Source organism: Rhamphochromis longiceps, linkage group LG5, assembly GCF_057381845.1.
Source record: "Rhamphochromis longiceps isolate RC_006_pf linkage group LG5, R_longiceps_female_GT1.1, whole genome shotgun sequence".
Taxonomy (NCBI): Eukaryota; Metazoa; Chordata; class Actinopteri; order Cichliformes; family Cichlidae; genus Rhamphochromis; species Rhamphochromis longiceps.
Window position 1 is genome coordinate 39,939,454 of NC_140561.1, and position 23,127 is coordinate 39,962,580.

Here is a 23,127-nt window from a genome sequence, read left to right on the forward strand (position 1 = left end):
AGCAGAAAGCGTGCTCTGGTTTGTGCCTGAAACAGCTGCTGTGACTCGATTTATGACCTGCTGCTGTGGTTGGCAGGGAACAGTGAAAAAGTGCCTACAGATGTTTCTGCTGCCCTTTAACTACTGAAGTATCTCAAGATCTATGAAAGTAAGACTGTAGAGGAAGTTATTATCTAAATTATACTCTAATGAACTGTGTGAGGTCTACATGATCCTCACCTGTAAGCTGTCAGGAAAGTGATGTTTTCAATAGACACACATCAGCAATCCTTCTGTTCCCTCCAAAGGTTGGGCTCATTCCTCCACATCAGCAATGACTTAAACCTCACCGGGATTCACCTCCAACGCTTCAACCACCTTTAGAGATCATTTGTGTGGGAATTAAATCCTCTGAGGTGCTTTCCTCCAACCATCATACAGATTCAACTTCAACCACAGCACCTGAAGTTGGCTGGTCAGCTGTGGTGGCCGCTCTCGCCTCAGCTTCCAGCAATTGTCCTTCTCTTTGACCCAGAGCCATTGGGAGGCTCTTACCCCAAATCTTCAGGCCTCTGTTTTCCCCTCCCGGCTTCTCACTGCTCCGCTCTTCAGTGAGATCCAAACTTAAAGGACTAGGAATCCTCGACAACCCTCTTTAAACCAGGCTTTTCCTGCTGGTCCAGTACAAGCTGCTGGTCGTTGCTCCTGTCTGTCTCTGCTGCTTCCTCGGTCCTCCAACTCTGCAGTTAGTTTTTACCAGGACAATCAAACTGAACCCTGACACACGAAGTGCCTTTCAGTACTGCTCGAGCACACAGTCCTGTGAGAACAGAAGCCCCGCCCACCTGCTGTTCAACCCATCTGTTTGACAGGAGCAGCCAATAAGAAGAAGGCTGGCCTAAATCCATCCAGTTAAAAACATCCAGTCTTTAAATCTGTAGAAAACAACCTCAACACTGTGTATATAAAATAATTTTTTCTTTCTTTTTCTTTTACGTCAATAACTGCTTTTATATGAATATTAAGCTCAAATAAAATGTAAAGACTGCTCACTGCTTCAGAGTTGAAAGGACTTGAAAAACTACAGCTTGTGTTTCTGTCTCGTTTTGTAGTTCAGACAAAGCTGGTGCTGATCAATAATGAGGAGAAAAAGATGTTTCACAGCAGGTAAAAATACCAAAAAGAATCCAAAATTTCAAACTCAATATTTAACCAAGAGGAAGAAAACCAAGTCTGCATATCTGAGGCCCCACAAACTCTGGGAAATATTTATTCGTCATCTCTCAATGACGTCATCAAATGTAAAAAATATATATTAGAGAAACAGAATATTGCAGAAATTTGATTTGCATACGAGCGTGTTCACAGTCAACCTGCCTGCTTAAAAGAGAAACGAGCATTTAAACAGGTACGAATGAGAACGCTGAGGTCAGGAGAACCATCGGTCATGGAGGTCACGGATGGACTGGATCAAGTCGTCATCGGACGCTCCAGAGAGAACTGCAACACACACACGCACACACACACACACGGTTCACTTCAAATCAACGGCCTCATTACAAAGAACAAAAATGAAGGAATAAAGCTCGGGTTTTTTCATCCAGTTTCGGTGTGATGCTCTCCAGACATTAACATTCTGTCCGTGTTAAACCCAGAACGTGCAGTGCCGTTCTCTCTCATTTTTAACAATATTATATTCTGAACTGTACTTATGCAGGCAGTTTTTGCAGATTCGGCGTCCTCGGCGCCCGGATGTGAGTTTGTAAAAACCTCGAAGGTAAAACAGACTTAAGCAAACAAACCTGGATTATCACTCACATTCTGATCCGTCAGCGTCGAACGGCTCAGAGCCATCATTGACGCTCTCCCAGTCTTCCGAGTCGTTGTTGTCGTTGCTGTCATTGTCATCATCGCTGTCGCCAGCCAGAAGATCAGCAATCTGAGCGTGAAAGGAAAAAAAGATCAGTCTCCCCAGTGCAGTCTGAACTGTGAGGACCAGAGAAGACGTGAAACCTAAAACTGAAAAACAAAGAACTTTTTTTAAACACTCAAACTGATTTTTCTCCTCTAACGCGAGGGAAGCAGTCACATCACTTCAGTTTGGAAGTAACGTCCAGCACGGACTGTTTTTAGTGGCACCGCCTCCAAGCTGGACTCAAGTTTATAAAGAACACACGTCGCAGTGTTGTGGTTGCGTTAAATCCACTGTGAGAGATGAAGCGCAGCCTCGAAGAACGCTCTCTCCCATCTGACTACAACAGGCGTGAGGTAGGGCTGCTCGATTATGGCAAAAAATGATAATCACGATTATTTTCACTGAAATTGAGATCTCGATTATTTGACGATATTTATTTAACCCTTTAAGACCTACTATAGAACCAAGTCCGCCAGAGCTTATATTATTTTTTTACATGTTGTAGTGCCATTTGTGGGAGCATTTCAATTTGCTAAATAACTGTTATAGCCCATATTTTAATAATATGTATGCATTAAGTCCATAGTAACTACATTAATTGCAAAAAAGTGCAATAAACTACAAAAAAATTGACATTCGTTTTTGTTTAGTTTGTTTACATATATTTCTACTTTGAGAAATTTAAGAGGTTTATCCCTCAAAACTTTAAATACAAAAAAGTTGCAAAAAATAATTTACAACAACAGGAAATTTATTTTGAGTGTTATCATAGTTTTATTTTGGAGATACACCAATTTTTATATACTGCAGGAAAAACGAAAAAACAATCCTATGATGCAAATTTGCAAAGAAAACAGCAGGTGCATCAAAATAAACTATTTCCAGCAGTGCAATTCGAGTTCTAAGCATCACAGAAACTATTCAGAAAAGTCAAACATGACTTATAAAAACACCAGTATAGGCTTTTAAGGCCTACAAGTAAAAAACTACATTTTCCGCGAAAATGACGTCACTTCCGGTTTCGGCCAGGAAATGGCGGACATGCGACAGTTCGCGCTGACGTCTGTTTCACTGTGGGAAGTGTTACGAACAGCTGATGGATCGGCAAAGCGTGTTTCTGGAATATTATGTTTTTGTTCCTGCAAGCGCTTTTTATGCAATTTTTGCAAAGCTATATGTGGAAGGAAACCGTGACCGAGGACAAGCTGATGGCATCAGATGTAAGTACAACTCCTCCGGTTTCATATGCAAAACAAATTATTGCGCTAGCTTACACGGTTCAGGTTCTACAAAAATAGTTACACAAAACGGAGCGTGCTGCTCTGACCGGCTTTAAAGGGTTAACAATGACTTTAAAAAATAATATAACATAGTGTGCAACACCACTGAAGTTTTTTTACCTCACTTTTCAACCAACAGCAGTCACTCTCCTCTCCAAATAACTTCTGCTTAGCTTTCCGAGCTTCCCTCGGGTCCTCTTAATCAGCGGTCTCCAACCTTTTTTGCGCCACGGACCGGTTTATGCCCGACAATATTTTCACGGACCGGCCTTTAAGGGGTTGCGGATAAATGAGGGAGGGGCTAATAATCGGCTCAGTCATTTTTAATGATCGTTGAAAGCCCAGATCGTAATCGTGATTAAAATTCGATTAATTGAGCAGCCCTAGCGTGAGGTGCGTTCAATGTCTCTGTTAATTTGAGTTTCCATGAATATGTGAAAGAAGCTAAAGAAGCATTATTGTTTTAATGTAACTGCTATTATTTTAGATATTAGTCGTCATGGTGACAACGCCGAGTGAGCTCAGAATAAATCATCCATAAACAAAGAACCTGAGTAACAAGTAAATTTTACTAATATGAACAACAAGTTCTTCTATAAATCATATTTACTATAAGAAAATAAAGTTAAACAAAACAAGACATTTATATATTCAGTAAACTATCATTTCAAAGTGTTGTCTTCATCAATCCTTTCACAGAAAAGTGAAAAATAAAAGAAGCTGATTGGACGATGGATTTAGGGGGTCGGGTACCTCTTCGTCTCTGGGCGAGTCGGCTTGTTCCTCATTCTCTGCCTCGTTGTTATTGGCCAGCTCCTCTATGAGCGGGTCTGTGTCCAAGTCGTCGTTGTCGTCGTCGTCGTCGTCGTCATCATCATCGTCATCGGAGTCAGAGGAATCGTCATCGTCCTGATCGTCATCCTGGAAGAGCACAAAATAAATTTTAAAAAAATGAACTCAATCACGACGACGACAGCAACGAAAGGAAGTTTTCTCAGTAAAACAAGTTTCACAGATAATAATAATTAAATTAAAGAGCAGAAAAAGCAGAAGAAGAAGAAACGGCAGACAAAGAAGCATCAAAAGTAAGAGAAGAAGAAGCTTTTGGATAAAACTGCTCGGCTTAAGCTCATCTCCACTTCAGGTCCGCTCCCTGAGCAGTCGCACAAGACTTCAATTAAAAATAAAAGACTGTGGTCACAGTGACGGGGACACCGTGGACTCTTTCCCTGAAAGCAGCTGCTCTAGAGACCCAGCTGTCATCAGAGATGAGCCTCCACGTGAAGGTCGGGTCATCGCAGACAAAAGAAAACAAAGCTGCTCAGCAAACGCTCACCTGATCGTCGTCGTCTCCCTCCTCGGCGAGTTTCTGTCGTCCCACCTCGTACAGACGACACACCGTGTCCAAGCCCACCGCGTCCTGGTTCTGCAGAGTAAACGCATCACGTTAGCGTGTCTGCGGCCTTACAGGGTCACATGGGCTGTAATGGAAACAACAATAAACCCTCTGATAGCACGGATGCTCAAGTACCTCAATGACAGCCAGGTAGCAGTCCTTGGTGTCTGTACACAGGTCGAAGATGTTCCTCTTCACGTCCACAGTGGCTGAAAAACAAAAACATCATGAAGCTCGAGCTCTTCGAACCTCGGCTCGTAAAAGCAGGAGGAGCAGCTAAGCCTGGCAGATCAGCACAAACCTGACCTTTAAAATAAAATCAAACACATATGTATATATTAGGGGCGGGTTTTGATGATCGATTTATCGATTAAAACCGATTCTGGCTTGGATAGCGTGATATCGAATTATTAAAATCCTGATTCGATTTTTTATTATAAATTTATTTTGCCCGAAACGCCAGAATCTCAGGTTAAACCTCACAAAGTTTCAACAACCACCAAACAGCTAAAACAGTAAATGAGAGCAGGAACACGGATTCTGCACAAAGACGTGAACACAAAGCGCGGACACGCCGACGCATCAGAATCAGTGAGATGTTGCCTTTCTCACGGTCGGGGCTGAAAGCCGACAGCTCGCTGATCCTGATGTTTCGGCGGGTCGAGCTTTGTGTTTACGTCTTTGTGCTGATTCTGAAGCTGCAGGTTTGATCTCTCTCCAAACAATATTGACTGAACCAGCAGCAAAAGAAGATCCAAACTACGCTTCACATAAACATCGTCATGAACTCACTCTGACTTTTGCTGATCACACTTCATGCACAGCTCTCTCTCTCTCTGTACTTCAACAACAGTTTCCTGTCTAAAAATCTGTTTTCTGCATTATTTGCTTACTATCACAAGTCTACCATTGTTTACAGCGCAGTCGATCGCTGTTTTATTCCTTTTACTTACTTCCAAAGAGAAAACTTCATTTCTGCTGTTCAACAGGCTTCTGGACAATTTTAAACTTTTTAAATTTATGCAAAACTGCAAAACGCTGCGTCTCTAATCAAACCGCTGTAACTTTGCTCTGCTTCACGTCAGCAGCATCAGGTAATGTTCAGATGCTGATTAATGGTTTTCTTTCGTTTTTGATCGACTGCAGAATATTTTTATAAAATCCAGACCAGGAAAATCACCTTCATGTTTTTCTGTTTCATCCTCAGCTACTTTGACACAAAGGCCTCTGCTGTGATGCTCACACCTTTGATAAAGTCTCACAAGTGTCAGCTTCCTTTTTATAGATATAAAAATATGGAAATGTCCTGATGCATGATCTGAATCATAACAAAATTTCCCCGATTCAAATCAAATCGAATCGATTCGGGACCTTGTGAATCGGAATCAAATCAATTCTAGAAATCAGTGACGATCCCCAGCCCCAGTATATAAACTGTGTTTGACCAACAGTGAGAGGAAGTGAAGCCTTACTGATGGGCTTGTAGTCCGTAGCATCGAAGGTTCTAAAGGACGAGCCGAAGGGACCCTTCATCTGCTGATCCATCGCGTCATCCTCATCGTCGGCCTGGAGCATAGCTGTGTGCGAGAGCAGGAGGAGGGAAAAAGATCGTACGTCAGAGCGGTGATTCGGCCCCTCGCTGTGCTCGTAATGACTCGGACACATGAGCTCGTACCTCCGTACATGATGGTGGCGTTGCTGTTGAAGACCACCCTGCACTGGTCCAGGGCTGGGACGGTGTGCAGCAGGTGGAAGGTCCTCAGGTCCCACTGACACCTGCTGTCAAGGCCCACGACTACGACACAACGGGGGGCGACGCAGAAACACGTGCAGCTCGCTTTGTTGCGTCGTTATTACAGCTGAGATCAATAATCTGATCTTAAACTTTGACTATAGTTTTGGAGACTGTAAGACCCAAACTGACATTATGGTTCATCAGGTAATATGCATTAAAAATATTAAAGGCCATGTCTTTTTTAAGCAGGGTAAATTGGACGAGGCCGAATTTGTAAAAATGCACCTGCTCAGGTGAAACGCAGCAAGTTCACTTCAATAATGAGGGCAGCAGATTCTCCTGCTTCATTAAACCAGCAGCATTAATGAAGACCAGAAACATGCAGGGCTCAGCACTGAACAGCTCCTTTGCATACACATGCCATTAACTGGGCCCAGAACGTTTTTTAATGACCCATTTCATTTTAACTATATTTTTTGCAGTAAAGGAAAGAAAAGGACAGAAAAGACGGCCCCTGGCAGCATCAGAGGATACGATCTCCGTGTTGATGATGACTTCCAGGCCGTTGGGGTGGAAGACCCCGCTGATGTTCATGTTGAACTTGTCGAACTTGTGGATGGCCCGCGACGCCCGCACGTCCCACAGCACGCCGTCGTTTAGCACCAGGTCGTCAGTGGGGCTGAAGGTGGCACAGTTCCTCTTGTAGTTGTTGGCCAGGCCGGGGTCATTCAGGGTCAGCGTCTTCTGACCCGTCTGGATGTCGTAGATCTTCAGGACACGAAGACAAACGATGAGAATCAAATGAACTCCAAATCTACGGTTTCCTGCTGTCAGTAGTTTAAATGCAAATGAAGATTTTTAATTTAAGGGATTCCAGTTTTATCAACATCAACTCTGCTTCCTGCTGTTATGATGAGAGGAGGCAGAGCAGAACATTTTGGGCGACCTACGTTTGCGACTTGGTCTTTGGTGCCGATGACTCGGTCCTGAGAGAGTTTACTGAACTCCACGTAGTGATCGTCTGCAAAGGAGTTTCTGAAGGGGAAAAAGACACATCGACACCACGAAGACCACAGTCCACACCTCAGGGTGTCTATGCAGTGCATACACAGGTGTGTAAAATTAAAAGTGAAGCGTGAGGGTGTGGCGGTTTTACTTTTTGATGAAGACTCCATCCATGCTCCACAGAGCCGACAGAGGGACGCTCCAGGAAGCAGAGGTGAGCAGCAGTTTCCCATCCTAAGAAGCACAAACGGTTACTTTCTAACAACGGCACAAAAAGAGCTGAGGCTGCAGCCGCTATTCATATCAAAGCTGAGCATAACGTCAGCTCAGGCAGTCGCCTCAGTGCCTGCAGATCAGCTGAGCTTATAGAAGAAAACAAATCCACACCACCAGACGTCTTCTTACATCAGAAACTCAAATATACTCAGTGCAGATTTGTCCCTGACCCGGTCGAGGACGTAGCCTCAGATAAAAAAAACGCATGAAATATGCAAATGTTTGGGAAACGTTGTGCAGGATAACAACAGGTGTGTTTAAATGCTTGTGCAGATACCCTGGAGGGCTCGAGGTGTGTGATGGCGGACGTGTGGCAGGTGTAGTTGGCCGCCTCCTCTCCCGAGAGGACGTTGTAGAACTTGAGGTGGCCGGAGCAGGTTCCCAGCATCAGGAAACGCTCGCAGGCTGAGAAGGCACAGCAGGTGAAGCCGCTCTCGTCTCCGTCGCCCTCGTGGAACACCGACATTGGACGAAACCTCGACGAAGGGAAAACAGGCAGAGCGGTGGAGAAGCAGAGGTCCGTTTTAAACAGCCAAAAATAAGCTAAATAACCGTTTTTGCTGCACAGGTGAGTCTGTTCTTTACCTGCTAAAGATCAGGTGTCTATCCAGACACGCTCGGTCCACACCTCCGTATTTGGGGTACAGCACCCTGGCACCCAGGCGGGCGGTGAAGTTGGGAGAGGCTTGTCGTCTCTGCTTGGGCTCCGGGCAGCGGTGGGGCGTGAAAAGAGAGAAAGGGGGGCATGTGGTGACCGGGTTGGGGCAGCGGGCGTGTTGTTCCCTCAGGTACTCGGTGATGATGCTGTCGAGCGTTGGAGGGGAAGGAAGGTGGCGTTCCAACTGCTTCTTCATTGCTGGAGTCTGACAGAGAGGGAAAGAAAGAGTAGCTGAGCTTAGGCCGTGTCTGTGTGCGAGCACGGCGATGATACTGGTGACCGATCGAACCCTGACCTGTATGAAAGCACCGTGATCCGACTTCTGTTTCAGTGCACGGAGCTTTTTCCCTGAGCTGCACGGGGCCACCGGACGCTCCCGTGAAAACAAAATCCGGCCAAGTGGATATGGGCCCTGTCCCTGAGGTGAAGGATGAGGAAGAGGAGGGGGAGGAGGAGTGGGGTGGGCAGAGGTAGATGCAGAGGAGCACGAAGGGTGAGGAGGTGCCAGGGGTCGAGAAGAAGAGGGGCAAGGAGAAACAGAAGCACCCGAGGACACGGGAGAGGCTCCAACATGGCTGGCGATACGCGCTGCGATCCCACCCGCTAACCTGCAAGTCCTGGGTACCACTGAGGCGGAGGGCGGGGGGGTGACGCAGGAAGGGGAGGGGTTTGGACAGAGGGTCGCTGCGGGTAAATTGGCCTCCTTGACCAGCGTGTTTGCCGTGTCCTGAAGTCCTTTGGCCACGAGGTGGTTCCTGATCAGGACGAGGAGCTCCCTCTCGGAAAATGTGATGCGCGATTGGGCGACCACGTTGGCCCTCTGCAGGCGAGCCAACGACACGTCCGTGCCCATGAGAAGAGGTTTGCCAGACACCCGCTCGGTGAGCTCGGCGGCGAAGCGGCAGAAGCGGACGTGCTCGCTTCGTTTGTCCTGCAGCACGGGCTCCTTCATCAGCTGGAGACAGAAAACAGAGCATGAACACGACGAGAGCCGGAGGAAATCCTCCACCCTGCCTCCAACTGCAGCATTACTATAACTGCACCACACTAGTCTGTTAAACCTTCATGTATCGTGTAGTTTTTGAGGCGTCTACGTCATCAGTTTCCTGAAAAACCTGAATAAGCGACATGAAATTGCCGGATGAAGCAGAAATGACTCATACATGCAAATCGATTTTTTTCTCTCTCCAGTTTCAAAAGATTCAAATTTTCTGGCCACAGAGTTTAAAAAACATAAATACACCAATATTTAAATTGTACTTGGGCCTCATTATGCTTTGCATGCCTGTCTTCTTTGTTATAATGCTGCTGCTGACACCAATTACCGCCCACGTTTCTATAAAGAGGGCAGCGTGTTGCAGGCCAGAGAGCAGCTGTGGAAGGACTGAACGCTGCTAACACCCTCACTTCCTGCAGAAAAGCCTTTAGTAATAGTAAAGTAATCGTTTATTAACTTGTGAGCTACAGTTAGTAAAGCTCTGCTGTTGTTTACATCTGTTCAATAAAATAACTTACTGTGAGTCCGAGCCATGAAATGAAGATTTCTAACAATAGCTTTAATATTTTATATTATAAGCTGCAGTTAGCCACAGTGTGCAACTTTAAGTGCGTATGAAAAGGTGGCAGGGAAGCCTTTCAGAAGATGACCGTTTGCAGATGGATGCAAACTGATTTCTGGGCACAGCGAGGCGAGGAAAGCGCACTCGGCATTCAAAATCCAAGTTTATACAGCGGCTTCGTCACCACTGTCCGGACACCCTAAACTTCAGTCTGTTTTTTGCCACAAAAGCATTAAAAGGTCTTTCACTCAGATACACCTGTGCGCACCTGCTGAATGTGGCTCCTGGTGAAGAGCGGCAGCTTGCTGATGATCTGTCTGATGGCGGAGCTGCGAGAGAGTCCGACCAGAGCTTTGCAGGCGAGAGCGCGGATCAGGTCGGCGTCCGTGATGGGCATCTTCACTGACAGCAGGGACAGCAGCACCTGGAGACGACACGAGGAACACGAAAAGCATTTCGCTTTCAGGCGATCTCTTATTTACAACAGGGGTCACCACAGCGGGGCAGATTTTTACCCCAGATACCCCAAAAGGATCAAACCGGGAAAATTCCCACTGCTCGTCTGCTGCTCTTACCTTTATCCCATTGTTGTTCTGCACCACCTGCCACATGTGGGCCAACACCCTGTTGTGAGGGGTGGGGGGCTGCTGGGGATGGAGTAATGGCTTGAGAGGGGTAACCGCAAAAGCCCCCATAGAGTTCAGGCTCTGGTCAGGGGCGCACACGCAGTTTATTATCACCTGCGACGATTTTAGAGAGGAAACGACAGACAAATTTTCATCATTTGCTGCACAAATGCTGCATCTAAAACAGTTTTATCTGATAAAATAGTTTAAACATTCAGATTCGTGAGCCGATCTCTGCAAATGCGCCTTTAAAGTTTGTTTCTAAGGAGGGACGTCTGAGACCTCACAGCCTGCTCTGAATAAGTCATAACGTGCTGATCCTTCATGAATGTGCGCTCATGTGCTGTTAACCTGCAATCTTCTCATTCTGATTGCACAGACTCTGCACATTTCTGGGCAAACCCTTTTTCTGGAGGTCATCAAAGTCGGGAGAATGTCTCATTAAGATATTTAGAGCTTCTCCTTACTTGCAGTGCAGACTTCTGGATCTCAGCATCGTTGACAAACACCTCGCCCTCTGCCACACCCAGAATGATGCTCATACCTGAAGCAGAGGTGAGAGACGGTCACGCGCAGAACACCCAAAGGTTAACAACATCTCTCAGTTACAGTGGACCCTTTGTGCTTTTCCTCATTTACTGTCACATGAATGTTTATGAATGTTAATAATTTTAAGGTTGAGAGATCGAGTAAGCCAGGCTGCTCCGAGCGCCCAGTTTTATCTACTCTTGGATCTGCATGTTGCCCGTGAGCAGGAGGACATCCTTAAAACGATCAGCTGTGAGCACAGAGGCCCCACCCACCCTCTGTCCAAGCTTTCTGTTTGAGAGTGGCAACCAATCAGAAGACAGTTGGATTGTGTGTAAGATTCATAAGGATTATTTCAAATCCTGAATCATTCAATGTTACATGGAGCTGGAAACAATCAGAACAGTTTTAGCAGCACTAGAGGCGAAAACGATCAGATTTACTGACCCACAGTGGAAACGGGGGACCTGGCTTCATCCTGAACTTCTACGGTTTCTGCCAGGACCAGCTGGACTTTAGGAACCACCGTCAGGATGGAGAGGATGTCCAGAGCGTACCGCACAGTGTCGCTCCTGGTGAAAAAAACATGAAAAAGACTCCAGTTACACATCAGTGCTGCGTACAAAGACGAGCAACACAGAAACAGAAAGCAAGCAAAGCTACTTTTACACCAACTCCTTTCTGTGTCATAAAAACTCCCACCGAGTGCTCACAGCGTGCAGGTATGTGTGTGAGCAGGGTTACCTGCCAAAGTAAGTCCTCCAGTCGCAGGCTGTAGATATGAGCTGCAGCATTAAGGGGACACAGGCCAACTTGTAGAAGACCTCGACCGGCTCCCAGTGCAGCTGAGGAGGCCCGCACTCGATGAGAAACTCCATCATCTCAATAATCTGCTCTCTGGTGTACGAATAGGCCTGAAAGCAGGAAGCCGCAGACTTTCATGAGTTGTATATGAAGCCAAGACTCGTATTAAATGTCACGGCTGCTACGTCCATCTTTTATATTCAGTCTGTGCTCAGTGTTTGAACACCTTGCATTTATATCATAAACATTGTACATTTAAATTGTCATTTAGAGCAAACAAACAGCTTCTCTGAGGTTATCATTTTACGTATTTTGAAGCATCACTACTACTTACAGGTGAGCATGAAACAGCTCATCTGCTCACAGCCACATTATAATGTTAAAATCCACATATCTAAATCCAGATCACAAATGTGATTAAGAGTTGCGTTATAAGGCAGTCCTTCTCTTACAAACACACAACCAGGCTAAGAAAGGCAGCGAGTCACATGATGATCACAGAACTATAAAACACAACGTTTCAGATCAAAATGAAATCTGAGCAAACGACACAGAGATTCACCAACAAAAGCAGGAGGCTCGTCAGCATTTCATCTTCACTGACAAGAAGGGAAATCTGTTGTTGTGGTTTAAATAAAAAAGCACAGCAACGACTCACAAACTCCATCGAGTACCTTGTAAAACGGCTGCTGGGGAATGACGATACCGCCGTCCGACGCGTGCAGGGACTGCTTCACCTGCTCGGTCTTCACGGCGAGGTGAGCCTCAAAGTACCTTCACAAAGTAATCGATAATCAATGAGTGTGTTTCCAAACTTTCACACAAGCAGAGAGGAACTGCCTGCATGTTCAGACTGTGAAGAGTATTTCTTTACTTCTACCCGACAACACAATAAAGAAATACATTATATATGTACAAATATCTAAATAAAACATGGCTGCTGTGTCAGATAAGAATTTTTGTGTTTGTGTCTCCACCCATCGCTTCACCTGCGCAGGGCCATGCAGGTGTGTTTGGCTGTCTGCCTGCTGGAGAACACCTGGTCATCACTCAGCCGGGACAGCTCGCTCCCCACGTTCAGGATCTCCAGAGTGCTGATCTACAGGCAGAGGAGACGATGCTAAAAGTGTCCGATCGAAAGAAATAGTTACTTCTGAAATTAGTTTAAATAGTTTAAGAGTAAAGATTCACGGCTGACCAGGTTGACGAGCCTCCGGAGGCCGTCCTGCTGGTCGAACAGCTGCAGCACCGCTCGGAATGAAAAGGAGATGGAGAAAAACATGGTGGCGTGGCAGACGCCCGACGCGTGCGACGACTCCAGCAGCCACAGCGCGTAGGACACCGTGTCGGACAGCACGCCGTCGGGCAGCGTGCACACCTGCAAACGCGGGACAGTGTTCACCATGACTGAGCTACGGTTGCTGTAATAATCCTGCACACAATAAGAAGAGTGTTGTAGCTTTACCCTCTCCATGGCGTCTTGGTTATACGCCAGGTAGTAGAGGCAGAGAGAAACTCCGGTCGCTGCCATTGAAGGCCTCGGGATCTCCAGGAGTTTCTGCACTCCTCCGTGAGCGATAAACTCTGCAGCAAACTTCTTATGGAGGAGCAGCGAGGCGAGATACTGACGAGAGAGCAACGACACAGTGAGGCTGCAAACAGCGAACATCAGTTTATCAGATGACACGGTGCTGCAAATATAACGAGGAGGATTTAAAGGTTTCACGTAGATGTGAAAAGAACCACAGTGAGTGGGTTTACTGATAAACTTTTATTGACAAGGGGAAAATGATTTCATTTCATCTTAAAAATAAGATTTACTCATTCAAAACAAAACGAAATCATATAAAAATGTATCTAAAAATAAAAATAAGTTCTCCTTTTCAGTTTGCTTTGCTTTAATCAACAATCCCTAAACTGGCATAGAAATGGACAAAAATATTAATAATATTAATCATCACCACCACACACGACTACGACTGAAACAAGAGTAAATAAACATGCAGCAGTCTTCCAACATCAGCCCTGCAACGTTCACGGCTCGCAGCTTCACCTACGTGAGATTCTGCATCAGCTAAAATTTAAATATAAGACATTTACTTTTAATGTAATTGTAATTTCCTTTTTCTCTGGTGAAGAATTACTGAACACCAGAGGCAGCAATTACCTATGATTACTTATCAGCTCACGGACGTATGAATCCCACTTTTACTGCTTCTCTACTCATACGACGGATCAATTGAGCTGAAACAGGAGAATCAATTCATCAACTTTTCAGTTAATCTGACACCCGTCCATTATCAGAAGAGCCTGTTAGTTCCTCCAAAACATCTACACGGGAAGCACTGAACAGTGTCCACGATCTACAAACAACTGAGAGATGGAACACGTCTCCCTACATGTGACCATGTGACCATGCACGACACTGTTAAAAAAAAAGAAAAAATATCTCTACTCAGTTTCATCACATTAAAAATGAAACAAACTGTGGTGATGGGGCTGAGAGCCACCCACAGAGGTCTGGATTATCTTTCACACACAGACGCTCGGACTCAGCGGGGAGGGGCTGCACTGACAAACAAGGCGAAACGTGATCTGAGCTGCTGAGGCTCATTAAAGCATCTCGATATAAAGATTTACTGCTTTTGTAAGATCACTAAAAACCCCTCAGTAAGTTACATTAGTAAAATAAACATACACCACGTTCTGTCACAATAACTTGTAACACAATCAGAACACACAAACATACATGTTGCTTTAAGGCAGCTGTTCAAACACGTAGTAACAAACGTATCAATGCTGAACGTGGAACAAACTAACTGAATTACAATCATCTGACAGCAAGTGACCAAACAGATGCTGACACACTGGAAGGACTTGCTCTCTCTGAGCATGATATATGAGTAGAATATATAATAGTGGTGCAACGGATCAAAGATCTCACGGTTTTAAGTCACGGATCGGATCAATTTTTGGATCAGAAAAAAAGAAAAAATTTTAACATTTACTTATGAACTTTTTAAGTATTTTTTTGCCTATTAAAAACATTCAACTCAAGACTCATTCCACGCAATTATATAAAAACAAATTGAGGTGCAGTACAGGGCTTGTATCTACCACTCCGCTGTGATACAACGAGCTGTCACGGTCACGTAGCTTTCCGTTGACCTGGAGCTCCAACCGTTTGTAGTTGGGCAACAGAAGATGCCTGGGACAGTTCAGCCATAACTCATACATGCCTGGAACGATCTTGTCACTGAAGTGGACGTGCAACGAGATATCATAGTGTGGCTCAAGCACGTTCATCACAGTTTAAACCCTTGTTTTGCACAACAGAATACGGCCTCCCGTCTGCAGCTAAACACCGCAGTAGCTTCTGTAACAGCTTTAGCCCGGTCGGACTGGGAGGCAAAGGGCTGCTTAAATACCGCAAACTCCTCTGCTCCTGCACTTGGACCGCTAGCACCGACCATAGCTATCTCTTGACAGACTGACCACGCGCACCATACGCATACTTTTTTTCCTTCTTTTTCAAATCTTCGGATCACGTGTGTACCGAACCGTGGAGTGTGATCGGTTCGGATTACGGATCAACCGTGATCCGTTGCACCACTGATATACACGCATGTACGAACGCTTCACTCAGAGTGCATCAAAGCACTAAATCATCCACAGCATTTCATAAAATTCCCTCCACATCAATTTTTTCAAAGGGACGCCGTCATCCTTACCAGCAGGGCGTCAAAGGTGAGCTGGACGTTGTTGGTCTGTCTGAGGTCGATGTAGTTCATCAGCAGCGACCGCGTGTCCAGCTGCATGAAGACAGCCAGCAGCTGCACACAAGGAGGGTCATCAGTTGTGAATTTATTAAAATTATTTGCATTCACCAAACAGTTTCAGATTTGCACGCCTACCTCCTGGTAATCTCCGAGCGGGGTCAGATACTGCAGGATGAGCCGCTGCTCCATGGCCGGGCTCAGCGGTGAAAGGCGGAAGTCGGTGCCGATCATCACGGAGCTCATCTCAGACCATGAGGAGGTGCTGGCCGGCTGTTCGCTGGCCTCGGTCCTCTCTGCGTCCTCTCCACTCCTGTCCGAAGAGTTGGTAATGTTCAGTTTCTGCTTTGCCTTCCTCTCGTTCTCCTTTATAGCCCATTTCTTCCCTCCTCCTCCACCTCTTCCTCCCTGCATGTCTTCCGTCTCCCTGGACGCAGAGTCCGGAGCGACTTGGTAAACGAAGCCTGGCAGCAGTCGGGCAGAGCTGCTGCTGCGGCCGCCGTTCTTCTGAGCTGAGCCGAGCAGAGACGTGGGTTTGGTGTTGGACGTGGTCCTGCTGCTCTCCCCGGCTCTTTCATTTCTCGCCTCCATCTCCATCGGGTCTTGCTGGGCCGTTGTGACGCCTGAGGTTTGTGCAGTTTCAGCCTGAGAGTCCTGAGGTAGATTCTCTGAGGTGTGGGTGGCACTAAAGTGACTCGTGGCCTCTTGAGACTGCAGCTCGTGCAACCGCTTGATCATAACGGGCACCTGGAGGATGAGGAAACTCAGATTTTATGACGCTGACGCAAAAACTCTAAAAATCAAGCGCAAAGACTGTATATAAAAGATTACAGCCATAAAGCATGAAGTCTGTGGTGAAACAGACTTTTAACCGTAGGACGCTGCACACTCGATGCACTAATAACATGTTTGCTGCTGGTCTATGCACACAGCACATTAACAAAACTAACCAACATTAGCTGATAACGTAGCACGCCATCCTCTCATCCAAACATGGTCACTTCCAAACTACAAAATGCTAAAAGGGATCCAAATGTGGAATCTAGAACCCTGTGGATCATGTCACGACAGCCACGTCCATCTTTTACATACAGTCTTTAATTACTGCCACCCACCAGCTGAGCGTTCTCTTCTCTGTAGTTGGCCGCCACTTCCTGGTTGCTCATGGCTCGGGCCAGCAGACCCGTGGCGTAGACACACAGCGGGCGCTCTGCTTCACGAGCCCAGCCAAACAACCTTTCAGCCAGACCCTCCTGCACAGAGAGCACAGGTGAGCGAAGCACAGGAACAGCCTATCAGAAACCAGTGCTTATTCTGCTCACAGGAGTCGGAAACCTTTTAATAAAAGTCTCTGTGATAATTACTCAAATTAGTTATTCCCATATTTCCTACAGAACAACCATCACTTCCTCTTTAATCTACACAGCAAAAACTTTTTTAAATGTACCATCATGAAAAGAAATGCACATTATTAAGGTGGATTTCAGTTTTGATATGCACATCCATATACTGTCATTTATTAGAACTGTATAAACTAACAAAACCCAAATCCTCTAACTCCACATGGACCACCCCCAAACATGTGATCCCTCATAGTAAAATATTTTTTGGACACTTTATAGACGTGTCCATAATTTGTTTTTTGAACGCACACACCAGCTCGATAATCTAACAGTGATTTATGTCTAAATAGTGTTTACCTTCTCTTGGAAGACGACGGCCGTCTCCAGGCCCGGGCAAATGTTCTGAAGCAGGCGGCAGGCTGCTGTGTTGAGGCTGTGTTCCCTGCTGGTCATTATGTACGTGTCCAGCAGCTGCGAAACACACAAAAACAAACTTACAGTGTAGCACAAACTGTGCAGCTACCTGCTCGAGACAACGTTCACTGGCCTCATTTCTAAACTGTGGACACGTGATGGGGCTGTATAAACAAAGACTTTGTCTATTAAAGCAGATTTGCTTGATGCCCAGTTTAAAATGACAGATCTGGTTCATTTTCTCACAGCGCAAATTATGTATAAAGCAACACACAAAACGGAGATGCAGTTTGAAGAGGGAACTAAATTTAAAAATCCCCCCGTATCAAACAACACTGAAAACTTTCTGCACGTGTGTGTGTGGCGTGAAGCTGTGGAACAAAGTGAAGAACTGAAGCAATGTCCCAGCATGCCTCAGTTTAAACAGCGGTTCAAAAATACAGTTTTTGCAAAGTACAGGGAGGAGGCGGGGCTCTGATCAGGCGTTCTCACCACTACTTTCACAATAATGATGTGTATATGTGTGTGTGTGTCATGATCCTGGGCCATGTTGGCCCAGTATTCTTAGTTTTCGTGTGTTTTGTTCTTTATTTATGCCCTGGTTTCCAGGTTGTTCTGTTAAGTTGTTCCTTGATTTCCCCCCTGTGTGCCCCTCTGTGTATCTGTGAGCCCTCGTCTCCCCTCCTTCTGTTTCATTCCATGTTTTCCCCAGCCCGTCATGTCCCTGCTCTACCCGTGCTCTCTCTCCTCCTGTCTGAACCTCTGTGTACTTCCTGTTTTACTTTGACAGTCTCCCGTCAGTGTTGCGTTCACTCCTGCCCTGTCTCGTTACGATTATCTGTGTCACCTGTGTTCCCCCGTGTGCTCCCACTTCCCTCGTTAACCCTCTGTGTATTTATGTCCGCGTCTCCCTCAGTTCTGTGTCGCGTTCTTCCTCATCCATGTCCGTGTGGTTCTCCGTATAATACGTTATAGTTTCCAGTTTAGTTTGTATGGTTTTTCTCTCCAGCAATAAAGCTGTTTTGAGTTCATTCCTGCCTCCGTGAGCTTGCGTTTGGGTCCTCATCTACCTCCACACAGCCAGCGCATGACAATATATATGTAAATGTGTATATGTTTTGATGTGTTACTAGAGTTATAAAAAATAATAATAAATAAATAATACATGTAACAAACTGTAATGAAGAATTTCTGATGAGCAGGGCATAAACAGGAAGACAAAGTGCTTTTGCTTTGTTTGTCTCATTTTCCCTCTGTTGTTGTTGTTGTTATACTATTTCAACATGTTCAAAATAAAGATTCAATACCATACGGTCCTGGCACCAGCTAAAGGCTTTAATGGCTGCTGGGTGGAGCTTCTGTACTCAAAGCATGAAGCCTGATAAGGCTGCCATAGCTGACGGCCCACCCTTGGAACCACACTCCATCATTTGGTTTACAAGAGGACAAAAACAAGCAGCAGCCCTTACTGCATTAGTGAAGTCATCGTTCATAAAGAGCATCTTCAGGAGTTGTCCCAGCATGCAGTCAGGGTCCGCCCGTCCTGCAACGTTACACACGAGTCACAAAAGTCTGAACAATTTGAATGATTGGTTGTTGAAATCATTTTACGGAACCGAGTGTGGAAAACATGCAACATAGAGGCCAGAGGGTCCAGGACTCACCTGGATGACGGTCATCAAACGGATCCGGGTCTGCTTTGTGATACTCTCCCATCTCTTTCTCAATCAGCTCCGATATTCTGCAGAAAACACACTGATGAGAGAGGGTTTCTACTCAAGATGGACCCACAGACTCAGGCAGACTGAGAGGCTCTGACGTCACACGTCATCTGCGTCGCTAAAAGCTTAAAAAAAAAAAAAACCTGTTTAAGACGGACACCAGCTGCTCTGTGGGGCCTCTCTGTGCTTCTTCCCATTCGTCGAGCAACGCGGAGAGATCCGCCTTTGAATCAACAGCCATGGCAACCGCCATGGCAGCTGACACGGCACTCGATAACGCAGACGTCAAGGCGGCCACGATGGCGGCCGATGGCTCTTCGTCTGCAGAAGACATTGCTGCCTGGAAGAGAGGAAGAGGAGGAGGCGAGGAAGAGGCAGATCATTCAGTGCTGTATTAGATGTGGAGCTAAAGTTAAAGAGAAAAATACTTTTGTGCAGTTTTATTCATCATGGACACTTCAGGCTGGTGCTGTAATGGTATGGAGGTCATTTCTTCTCTTAACACCATCTGAGTAATGTTGCTGATCATGTGCATCCCCTTATGACCACAGTGTGCCATCTCCTGATGGCTGATTCCAGCAGGATAATGCACCATGTCACAAAACTCTGCAGCAGCCGTGTGACGCCGTCGTGTCAACATGGACCAACATCTCTGAGGAGTGTCTCCAGCAGTTTGTCGATGCTATGAGACGCCTTAATAGCATTGATTCAAAGTGGAACTGTGGAGTGTGACTTCAACAAGTGAGCAAAACTGGATCACATTTAATTAAAACCACAAGCATGTGACTTTAAACTAAATTAAACCCAAACAACAGAAACTGATTAAAATCCTGCTGATTTTACTGGATGGATGAAAGTGTGAGTGGATAAAAATACAAAATTCTATTTAATTTAATTGAAAAGACTAGAATAATATCTGTTTATGGCCTGGTTTGGTTCACATGAAATAAAAGTCACTAATTCTGTCTTCCTTACACCAGCTCCCCATAAAGTTTAATGTTCGGTTTAAAATCCTGGTGATGTGTCCTCCGTGGTCAGAAGCCTCCATATATCAGTGAGTTACTAAAACCATCCATGTGGTTTAAATGTCTGAAGTCAGACGATTAACGCTCGGAGGCTGCACCAAGGTCCAGCTAAAGACAAAAGGAGAGCGCAGTTTTGTGGTTGTGGAACTTGCTTCCATTGGACATAAGCTCTGTGGACACTGCTGATACCCACCTGTGCAGGCTTGCCCTTATTTAGTTTTCGTACCATATTAACTGCTGTATGTGTTCTGCATTGTGAAGCACTTGTGAGTTTTGTACTTGAGAAGCAGCATATAAATAAGCCTTACTTACTTAAAAACCTGCTAATGCCTTTTCTGATTAACGAGTATGCAAAATCCTGAGTTGTTTTTTAAGTCCTAATTGTGCTGACCATGAGCCAGCATGCATCTTTATGACATTTCTTTTTAATTATGAAGAGGTCTGATATAAATTATAACAAAGACAAGTAAAAATTAACTTTTTCAGGACTTTTTCAAACTTCCTAACTTCTTCTGTCATCACATCCACTCGGCGCTTGTTCAAATACTGAGGTACAACACCTTCAAAGACAGGTGTTGAAAGAGCCGTTAGGAAGTTGCTGCTTTTAATTTCATTTCAAATGTTTTTTAAATGTTATTTTTCAAGCAAAACGTGTATGTAAACTGATATCGTAGGAGGCACTCGGGTCATTTAAAAAGCCTCTTTCTGCGGAAAAATCCAGAGGTGAGCGGAGATGTTACATTTGCTACGATGCGTGTTGTTGGTCAAACCGCACTTTGAGCGCTGTAAGCACAGTCCAACCTGCTGCTGTCCGACCAACAACGGCAGGCTTTGTAACTCACCGGCCGCCGTCTCAGAGACGCTCTGCGCTGAGGCATGACGGGAGGCTTCTTCACACACAAACACAGCTGTGACAGCTGGAAACACCTGTGCACCAACAGGTGGCCTCTGCACGGATACCGGGCTCAGGGGTTAGAGGGTAAGCTCAGCCCGGCTAGCAGTTAGCAAACTCGGCTAACTCGCTCTAACTCGACTCGCATCTTTTTGTTTATTTTATTTTTGTCCGACTGCCCTCCCCCCGTCACCCTGTCCCTCCCTCCGGGTCCCACCGCGGTGAGATAAGGCGCCAAGCCCCTCTGAGCGCACTGGAAGCGGCGCTGTGCGGCAGCCGCATGTCGGACACAGCTAGCTTCTCTGAGTTTCGCACGTCACTCACCTGAGGAGCAGCTTCCTCTGCGCTCCGCTCCCTCCTCGGTACAAACTCTCACAGCTCAGCCTCACAGCAGCAGCTCGAACCGCGCCGACACTCAACGTTTCACGAGAAAAAAACTTTCACGTTTATTTTCAAACTTCTCCCGGCGGCCGCACGCGACGTCAACAGAACGAGTCGACGTTAGATGACGAAACACAGGCGACGCTCTCCCTGGGACTTGTAGTTCAAAATTCCTGTTCCACCAAAAGGACTATGCCACAATGTTTCACGCCATCCCTGCGGGTGTTCTGACCCCTCTGCCGCTGGATCCTGCGGTTTCCTCTGTTGAACAGATCGGTGTCCCCGCCAAAAACACGAAAGACAACCGTGACGTTGCTTACTGGAATAATTTATACCGAGACCTGGAGTGGAAGAAAAGTTGGACATTACCAACAAAGTAAAGGAAATATATTTGAAAGTCATTCGTCGTTTTTACCCCACCATAACTTTTCTTGTACGATGTTTAAAAAACACATTGATGTTAACTGTTCATGTCAGAAAGAGAGGATGTTTCTGGTCCTGCTTATGTACTAATCATTTCTGGCAAGAGTTTAGTTGTTTCTTTTATCTATTTGACTGTTATGGAAATTATTGTTTGGCTTTTTTTGATTACTCTGCAAATGGGGCTAACAAATTTTATTTGAAAATTTCATATACATCTTCAAAGGCCCAAGCTGGTTGGAGGTTTAGGCCTCCCTAATTTCCAGTACTATTATTGGGCCGCCAATATCAGGTGTTTGTTGTATTGGAGACACTACAATCTCAAACCGTCACCACCAGGTTGGGTTGCCATGGAGTCATATTCAAGTGGGAAAGTTCCCTACCTGTGACTAGGTTCATCACTCCCTTTGGCATTGCCTCTACCCAGTAACAATGGAGTTGTCCAGCAGTCTCTTGGAATCTGGTCTCAGTTTAGGAAGAGTCTGTGTCTCCAGGCTTTCTCACTTCAAAGCCCAGTTGCAGCAAACCACCCATTTGTTCCCTCGATGGCAGATAATGCTTTTCATATCTGGCTTAGAAAGGGCCTAAAATCCTTTGCACTTATATGAAGATGGACAATTTGCAAGTTCCTCTCAAATATCCACCAAATTTGGCGTAGCTGCAGCTCAGTTTTTCTGTTTCTTACAGGCCAGACACTACGTGCAGACTGTGACAGCAGAATTCCCCCAAATACCTCCACACAATCCAGTAGACGATTTTTTAATGGTCAACCCAACCTCAAGGGGCATAATATCAGCCTTGTACAATTTAATTTCCAATGTTTCCTCCAGCTGCTATCAAATCTAAATGGGAACAGGACCTTACCTTTCATATTACGGATGAACTGTGGGCCTCTGTCCTTGGCCAGGTTCTGTGTTTTTGGTTTAGTTGGGCAGCAGGCTGCCAATTATTTGTTGTTTAATGGTTAGGGTGGGAAAAAGAAGGAAATTTTGAAGCATTTTGTATTATTGTATACATGGATTGAAACCTTTGTCTAATAAAAAGACTTTTGAAAGAAATTTCATATACATAAATCCATTTTTTAAATACAAAGCTGCTTTTTCAGTGATTTTTAAATGAAACCAGACAATATTTTAAAACTATACAATGTTCCCATAATATAAAAGCAATTAAAACTGTAAACTTATGCTTCTTGTTTAATATCTTGTGATTCAACCCCTACCCTGTGTCTAATTGTTATTACACGAAACCCCCTGACATTGTCTTTTGCTCATTTAATTCTGTAATGTTTGAATTGCTAATAAAGATAGAAAAAAACTTCAAACTGTGATGAAGCAGCAAGAGGTTCCCAGACTCCTGGATGGATTTGATTTTATTCACAACCAGTGATGGGA

The 23,127-nt window shown here is 45.3% G+C and overlaps 1 protein-coding gene across 2 annotated transcripts; it reads right to left on the reverse strand.

Annotated features, from left to right (window-relative positions):
• Positions 1 to 1,219: 1,219 nt before the first annotated feature.
• LOC146670642 (DDB1- and CUL4-associated factor 1-like) lies at positions 1,220 to 22,900 on the reverse strand. Of its 2 annotated transcripts, none has more exons than XM_085407652.1 (30): positions 21,257 to 22,900; positions 19,159 to 19,355; positions 18,959 to 19,035; positions 18,764 to 18,837; positions 17,238 to 17,351; positions 16,653 to 16,790; positions 15,676 to 16,284; positions 15,493 to 15,594; positions 13,227 to 13,385; positions 12,960 to 13,139; positions 12,751 to 12,860; positions 12,436 to 12,535; positions 11,702 to 11,871; positions 11,405 to 11,529; positions 10,897 to 10,973; positions 10,379 to 10,543; positions 10,072 to 10,227; positions 8,540 to 9,199; positions 8,172 to 8,449; positions 7,864 to 8,062; positions 7,462 to 7,544; positions 7,256 to 7,340; positions 6,840 to 7,073; positions 6,246 to 6,339; positions 6,043 to 6,147; positions 4,706 to 4,779; positions 4,511 to 4,600; positions 3,928 to 4,095; positions 1,782 to 1,918; positions 1,220 to 1,479 (listed from the first exon to the last, which is right to left on the reverse strand). In XM_085407652.1, exons 2-29 carry the CDS (start codon positions 19,347 to 19,349, stop codon positions 1,790 to 1,792), a joined length of 4,746 nt encoding a protein of 1,581 aa, XP_085263778.1. In that variant the 5' UTR covers positions 19,350 to 19,355; positions 21,257 to 22,900; the 3' UTR covers positions 1,220 to 1,479; positions 1,782 to 1,789. The 2 variants fall into 2 exon arrangements, with proteins under 2 accessions (XP_085263778.1, XP_085263777.1); XM_085407651.1 differs by having other exon boundaries at positions 1,798 to 1,918; positions 21,257 to 22,899.
• Between the last annotated feature and the right edge of the window lie 227 nt (positions 22,901 to 23,127).

Coding starts and splice junctions, on each gene's coding strand:
- LOC146670642 (XM_085407651.1), bottom strand. CDS start 19,349: ATGTCTTCTGCAGACGAAGAGCCATCGGCCGCCATCGTGGCCGCCTTG. Junction 9,200..10,071: donor CCAGGAGCCACATTCAGCAG/GTGCGCACAGGT, acceptor TTCTGTCTCCAG/CTGATGAAGGAGCCCGTGCT. Junction 7,341..7,461: donor GATGGAGTCTTCATCAAAAA/GTAAAACCGCCA, acceptor TTTCCCCTTCAG/AAACTCCTTTGCAGACGATC.